This window comes from Pagrus major, chromosome 7, assembly GCF_040436345.1.
Source record: "Pagrus major chromosome 7, Pma_NU_1.0".
NCBI classification, from domain to species: Eukaryota; Metazoa; Chordata; class Actinopteri; order Spariformes; family Sparidae; genus Pagrus; species Pagrus major.
Window position 1 is genome coordinate 9,772,820 of NC_133221.1, and position 7,998 is coordinate 9,780,817.

The 7,998-nt window shown below is 38.2% G+C and overlaps 1 protein-coding gene across 1 annotated transcript; it reads left to right on the plus strand.

Annotated features, from left to right (window-relative positions):
* The first annotated feature begins 3,921 nt into the window (after window positions 1-3,921).
* LOC140999353 (acidic mammalian chitinase-like) lies at window positions 3,922-7,632 on the plus strand. Its single transcript, XM_073469707.1, has 10 exons — window positions 3,922-3,946; window positions 5,223-5,249; window positions 5,379-5,583; window positions 5,674-5,730; window positions 6,099-6,264; window positions 6,370-6,488; window positions 6,580-6,703; window positions 6,797-6,979; window positions 7,119-7,235; window positions 7,362-7,632. Exons 1-10 carry the CDS (start codon window positions 3,922-3,924, stop codon window positions 7,569-7,571), a joined length of 1,233 nt encoding a protein of 410 aa, XP_073325808.1. The 3' UTR covers window positions 7,572-7,632.
* Window positions 7,633-7,998: the final 366 nt, after the last annotated feature.

Genomic DNA, 7,998 nt, shown 5'->3' on the forward strand with positions numbered 1-7,998 from the left:
CTACAGTTGTTCTGTTTGTCTGTCTTCGCCTATCAGGTGTTAAATGACTTACCAGTGGCAATAACTGCTCCAAGAGGAAACCTGGTGGATTTATATTATAAACCCTTTTTATAAACATTTGTGCCTAGTGACAGGACTGCATTGTCCTTTGTGGTACTATTTGTATATTCATTATCTATAATGGAAGAAAGTAATACATAAATAGATATGTAATTGATGTGAGTAAATTTGTAGATTTCATTGTGACCAAATTAGAAAGATCTCTTACCCCTTAGACAGGCAGTTTATTATAATGACTGCAGCAAGCTTTGTTGAGACTTTATTCATTGTTAGACATATTAGATTCTTACCTCTGAGCATCACCTGGTTTAAACCAGACGGGTGCAAAGCGATAAATATCATTGGGTAGGTCTTTGAAGTGTCGGCTTGTGGAAACACTTGTGGAAAACATTAATAACAAAAACATTTTATAAAATTCAATCTATCTGGATTCTACCTGGAGCAACTGTAACTAATGGAAACATGTCCAACACAGTTTTCTTGATGATCTGGAAGCCAAAGGATTTTTCATCTTCGGGTCTTCTCTCCATGCTGCATGTATTAAAGAGATCTGATTCATCACACTGAGTCTAAATTTCTTCAAAATTAGTAACTCTCTACCTCAACAAGGAGAATTTCCCTCACACAAGTTCAATTTTCACTCGCTGGTCCCCTATTGTCGACTGGATGAGGTCTAGCACATAGCTCAATCCTGAAACCTCAAAAATGTCTTTTCAAACAGAGGGAAAAGTAAGAACTAAAGCTGTTTTAACAACACAATACACAGTGCTGTTTGTGAATAGAAAGCAAAAACAACAAGGTGGTAGGTGTGCGTACCAAAGTGGGTGCGTGTGCAATTTTTGTTGTGCTTTACAACCCTGTATTAGCACATGCCTTTTTGATTACACTGTGGTTTATTGAATATTAATCACTAATTGCTTCCTTTGTCACTGAAACTAACCTTTTGTGGGGTGTGTTTCCTCTTTGTTATTTAATCGCTGTATAATTATATGTGCCGTACATGATGATCGTGACGTTATAAACGTATTTGTTGAGTTCAGAAAGTCTATTAGCAGCAATTTCTGGATATACAGTGGAAAACTAGCCATGCCTTTGATGCTGCTAACATAATAATAGACTTGGCTCTATTAATAGCTGTAGCTGTTGTAAGGTGTTTTTAATATTTTTGCTAAAATTTCTCTCTGCTCTGAACCCCAGAATTATTCCACTGTCATTGCATTATATTGGGCAAGTATTTACATCTTTCTGGTCACTCTGTACAAATATTGAATCTTGTTTGCCAGCCATTTTGTTCTTGAACAATTAATTGCATATTAAATATGATGACTGCAGGATTCTCAGTCGCCCTGTAAGAGTGAAAGAACGGTCCTAACAGGAAGAAATGGTGGTATCATGCTGTTTCAGTGAATACAATTGGAATTCATAATCAAAAGGGCCTGGCATTAGGTGACTATCATTTTGTCCCTGTTTCCATCCGTGTCTAATTGCTTTGGAAATTGCAGCATTACATTAATTATCCGCACCCTTTAATAACTGCTGCACCCTGTCAACTATCAACTCCCTTCCCAATTTAAAACCACACAGCCAGACATTTCTCATCCATCATCCATCAGAGTAGAGAGACAGTATACACTTCTTTCACCACCGACATTGTAAGTAGTCCTTTTAATCTGATTTTACTTAACCACATTTTGCAAACTGCTTAGTTGATCCTGTGTACATTGCTATACCTGCTCCATTTCTAACTAACTCACTAGCCTAACTAAACAGATCTGAAGGTTAATCCAGCAGGAACGCAAAGACTTTTTCTCTTTTCAATTTTTATGATTATTGCGTGTTGTGCCAATTATGTGAATGTTGTCATAAAAATCACAAGAAAACTTCAAGGCACTCTCTTTTAAACCATCAAAATGTCTTTACTGTCACGGCATGGTCAAGAAAGACTACGATGCATTTTGGCATCAAGATTTCAAAAAACATTTTGTTGTTGTTTGTATGTTATTCTGAGTTTGTTTGTAAGGTCTAACATGACCATGAAATAACAAGAAAAGTCATTTTAATAGTATAGAAAGAGGCTGTCTTGGAGTCTTTTTATATTTACATGTATTCCTGTCCAAAGTGCACCTCTAACAAACTCAATTTGAGTGCAGGAAGTGCTCCTGCTCTTACATTATTATTATTATTATTATTATTCTACATTTTTGAGATGTACATGTTGTGTTCATTTTCACGCTTAAACCATGAGACAGGAAATTCCTTAATCAAACTTGACTGATTAGAAACACAGTAACCAACCTGTTCTGTCAGATCACATCTGATCTAATCAGATCTTCTGTGGGATTTAAAACATAGAATAAAAAAAGAGTAATCTGATATCTGGGCAAGAAATCTTCTGACAGTGTAGAGGTGTAACCAAGACTCAAAGTAATTTGCAAAAAAAAGAGGGGACTCACATGTTTGTGAGTGTTTGCCAAACTAGTTTTTCCTCTGTCTCTTCCAATGCAATCATTTAAACATCTGTAATTAGAGTTATAGTGCATGTGTGGGTGTGCAGGGCATCACCTCCTGTCCACTCCTTTTTTTCTTTTTTAAATTCCATCAATGTGTCTTAAAGAGTGTTATTGTGCATCCTTGTGTGTTCTTCAATGATGCCAGAGGCTCTTTGATTAGTGAGTGGATCTTTGGAACAATTATCCTGATAAAGATGAGTAAAAATATCAAGGGTTGAGTAAGAAAAGGTGGTCAAGTGCACTGATGGCGGATTGCTATCTTGATCAGCAGAAAGCGACAGCACCATAGACCAACAAAAAGCTGGTCTAAAGTCAAAAACGTAGTCTGTTTCCTGCTATTTAAAGAACGTGCTATTTTAAACATTTCCATGCACGAAGTCATGTCACTGTAACAAATATCGTGGCACATTTAATCAGCAAAACTAAAAACTGTAGTTGTAAACTTTCCAAAAGGAAACAAGTCAGGAGTTTAAATAATCAATGAAGTTTATCATCTGTTCCTCGTGCGCAAATGCGCATGTTAATGTAGAGATACCCATATAGTTTATGCTGCTGGAGGATCGCTGCGAGTAATGTCATTGATATTTTCCACATTAAGGACAAATTTCACTCTCTCATCCCACCCGTTATTGATCAGGATGATACTTTTTATGACCAGTCCCACATGATCCACGGACTGAGATCCACGTGTGCACACACACACACACACACACACACACACACACACACACACACACACACACACACACACACACACACACACACACACACACACAGAGGGACGCACAGCATTGTGCCTCCTCCTCCTCAGTTAAATATCAGTTTATTTTTTCATACGCAGTCAAACAGGGTTGTTGATGGGACAGATGATTGTGAAACGGCAAGACAGAGGGTCCAGCAGCCAAGGATCACATACATGTCCCTCACTGAAGATGAGTGCCACTGGTTAATATGTGCCAGACCCTGGCACACCTGGCTCTTAAAGGATATGAGTGACGATACTCGGATTGGTTTGATTTATGTTCCGCCATAAAACACACCCGTGACTAATTAAGAGACAAAATACAACCTTTTTGCCTTGCGCCCAGATTATCCACCGTTTAACTAGCAAAAAGGACTTGGACACACTTCAAAACTAATGGCGCATTGCGCATTAGACCATGTGCTATAGACCGTCTAAATAGGGTCCTAAGAATACTTTTGGCTTGTGTCTGGTGCTAATGTTGAGGCCTGTATGAACCATTGTGCTATGCAACAGTTTTATTATCTGTTGTGGTAACTATCGTCTTTTTTTTTTTTTTTTTTTGCTGCATATTAAACACATTTTTCAATTTTTGCTTACAGTAACAAAATGCTCAAGCTCACTCTTACTGCAGGTAAGACACACCAGTCAAGTAAATGTTTGCTTAAGGGGTCAGTTCACCCAAATTACACATATTTTCTCACTTACCTCCACTGGTATCGAGCCACGCAGATGATTTTTGTTTCATTTACCCATGTGTTTGTCTCTAAGATTACAGTGAGGACACAGTGTACATGAATGGAATTTGAGTTGTGGTGCTTAGGACTGTAAAATTGCATTCAAAAAATTCAACCCAAAACACTTTATTTTAGGGTACATACTGTATAATAACCATTACTGGCATGCATATTAGTAGCATATTTGCCCTTTATTAGTCATTTTAATAGAACTTATTACTGGTTTATTCTGCATTCTACTCTGCCATCAAAGAATTTTCCCTAAATAACCCACTTGGTATGGACCTTACAGTATAAGGTGGTACTACTACAAAAATAGTCATTTTACTTTAAAAGCACTTAATTTAAATATGGTCTACTCTAACATAACAAAACACAAAACTACAAGTGTTATCGTCTAAATATCTCTTAAAGTATCATTATGTAGAAATTGGCATTTTGTGCAATTTGGAGCCCGCCACAGTTTCTAAGTGCAACAGCACTGTCAAAAATACAAATCCCAGGTCTCTAAAAATATTGTCAAACTTAATGTAGGTGCTAACTGCAAACAAAACTCATTGAGTCATGACAATGTTATGTCTTGAAAACTTTTGTGTAGAAGTAAACATGTATGTAACGCTGTAATACTATCCTCTGAAGTTACATAGGGGGACAGAGTGGCTAAGAAAGAGACACCATTCACCCTATTACAAAACAAAATCATTTAATGAATGATTTTGAAGTTGTAATTTTTAGGTCAAAAAAGTTACATAATGTTGATTAAATTAGGGGGGACCTAATTGGATTAATAGGTTATTTATGATTACTAATGAAGACAATTCATACAAACTATGAAAAAGGCAATATGCTACTTATATGCATGTTATTAAGCAAGTTATTAAAGTTAAAGTTACTGGTTAATATGTGTACCCTATGGACACTGTGCTTCTGAATTTTTAAAATGTAAAATTATATTCCATTTACCTCCAATGTATTGGGGTGACTGCAGAGATCTCAAAGAACAATAACTCATTAACCTTGAAAAATAAAACCAAACCTGTCTGTAATGCTAGAAACCAGTAGAAGTGAGTGAGAAAACCTGTGGCATTTTTTTATTTTGGATTTTGGATGAATTGACTTGTTACGTTGTGTTTTTTCTATCCCTAACACTGACCAAATCTGTCTTTTTTGAAGGACTCTGCTTGATCATCGCCTGTCTGGGTAAGTTTATGACAAGCATTAATCATAATCAAAAATCCTTCTAGAGGTTATATAATGTCCCCAAGTTTTGGTATAATTGATGTCTTCAAAAAACAAATTACAATGCCTTGATTTTCCTCCATGTCTAAGCCTCCTCCAAGAGGCTGGTGTGTTACTACGACAGCTCAGCTGAAAATAGAGCTGAGGACGGGGAGTTCCGGGTTTCAGATATCGATCCGAACCAGTGTACACATCTGATCTATGCCTTTTCTGACATTAACGACCAACACGAGCTGGTTCCCAAGAGTGAAGCTGACATACAACGCTATGAGTCCTTTAATGGACTCAAAACCAGGTCAGTGTTTTTAGACTCTAGGTATGATGGAAAATATGTTGAATTTCGTGTTTTGTTAAATGCTCTTTTCTAAAATTTATCTACCCACAGAAATCCGCTGCTGAAAACACTGTTGGCAGTGGGTGGCATAACCTTTGACATAAGAAAGTAAGTTACTTACAAGAACATTTAAGCCTTATCTGTGCCAGTGCACAAGGCAAAAAAGTGAGATGCTGGTAGTTGATAACAAAAATGTTCATGAGCAGGCGCTAACAAAATAAGTAACATACATTTTTATACAGACTCTATGTAATAATGGAAATACAAATATTACTCATACTTATACCCTAAAAAAGAGGTTGGTACTGTGACTGTCCATTGTAGTTATGTGGAATATTTTCACTATGATTCATTATTATGAGTGAAACATATGGTAACCAGACCATTTACCTGAGGCTGGATATTTGTGCTTTGCGCTGCTCTATGTATTTGTGTTATTCTACTTGAGAGCACTGTTTTGTTCAAATCTTTAACAGATTCAGTACAATGGCGTCAACACAACAAGACAGAACAAAGTTCATCCAGTCTGTTATCACACTACTGAGAGAAAATGGGTTTGATGGGATAAACCTTGACTGGAGGTACCCCGGAGGAGCTCGAAGCCAACCAGAGGACAAGCAGAGATTCACACTGCTGACAAAGGTCAGATCCTGAATTTCTCTTCAGTGAGAAACATGATGAGAAATATGCCAAAAATATACGATTTTATACTTGACTCAGACTGAACCATGCTTCTGTGTTGTATAGGAGCTCAAAGACGCCTTTGAGGCTGAGGCAACTAACCGGGAGAGATTAATTGTCACTGCTAGTGTGTCTGCTGACAGAGCCATCATCAATGCCAGTTATGAAGTCGCACAGATTGCAACGTAAAAATAAATTAATGTAATTCTTGACTTTATATCCATGATTATCTGTTGTTATGTTTTGGTGAGCTTGATCTCCTCTGCATCTTATCAGGCACCTGGATTTCATAAACGTGCTGACATTTGACTTTCATGGCCCCTGGGAAAATGTCACAGGACACCACAGCCCGTTATATCGGGGATCCCAAGACACTGGAGACAATATCTACTCAAACACTGCAAGTACAGGGATTCATACTTCAACTGCCTGGATAAATTTCTATTTAGAGACGTTCTATCATTGTAATAGTTATTTCTTTTCAACATTTTAGGACTCTGCCATGCAGTACTGGGAGGACCAGGGAGCACCTTCACAAAAGCTAAACTTGGGGTTAGCAACATATGGACGCGCTTTTACCCTCTCCTCTGCATCCAGCAATGTTGGAGCATCAGCCAGTGGTGCTGGTGAGGAAGGCTGCTACACTGGTGAAGAAGGATTCTGGGCCTCTTATGAGGTAAAACTGCATGATTTAATATATTTATATCAAAAGACTTAAGATAATCTAACCACTTGTACTGTTTTTCTTACACCAAATTTCTGTTCATTTTAGAAGCATTCATTAGATCTAAATGTCATTTGACCCTTTATTTCAGACTTGTCTTTACCTTGAAGATGTTACAATACAGGCGATTCCTGATCAGAAAGTTCCATATGCCACCACAGAAAACCAATGGGTTGGATTTGACAACAAAGACAGCCTTGACGCTAAGGTAATTATTTCTTTATTTCCTAGAATTGCTCAGTATTTCCTTGACAAATTACCGGTTTAGCACAAGTCCGGGTATTTTTCCAACATGACTACAGCTGTTGAAGAGTTTTCTTTTTTATCCTCTCAGGTCAGTTACCTAAAAACTAACAACTTTGGAGGAGCTTTGGTCTGGTCTCTGGACCTGGATGACTTTAGTGGAAAGTTCTGTAAACAGGGCAACTTCTCCTTGATCAGCCACCTGCATACTCTCCTGATTCCAGGTAACCAAAATGCAAAAAGTGTCTACGCTGTCAATGGGTGGTGGGTTTCAGCAAGTCTTGGCAGCTTCAAAGAGTGATGAACAAATATCTGACCCTTTTTGTTTCTTTTAGGTTTTCCTGACCTTACAACTCCAACGACAACCAAGCCGACAACCACAACAACTCCCCCGACCACAAAAACGCCCACTACTACAACCACAGCTCGTCTTACCACAACCACTACTCCCCCTACCACAACCAGAACTGCTACTACAACAACCACAGCTTCCCCTACCACAACCACTACAATCCCCCCTACCACAACTACTACAACACCTCCATCCAAAACCACTATAATCCCCACTACTACAGTCACTACAATACCCCCTACCACAACCACAACTGCTACAACCAAAACCACAACTCCCCCTACCTCAACAACAGCTCCCTTTCCTACAACCACAACTCCCCCTACCACAGATACAGCAACTCCCACTACCACAACCACTACAATGCCTCCTGCCA

Coding starts and splice junctions, on each gene's coding strand:
- LOC140999353 (XM_073469707.1), top strand. CDS start 3,922: ATGCTCAAGCTCACTCTTACTGCAG. Junction 6,980..7,118: donor GATTCTGGGCCTCTTATGAG/GTAAAACTGCAT, acceptor CCTTTATTTCAG/ACTTGTCTTTACCTTGAAGA. Junction 7,236..7,361: donor AAGACAGCCTTGACGCTAAG/GTAATTATTTCT, acceptor TTATCCTCTCAG/GTCAGTTACCTAAAAACTAA.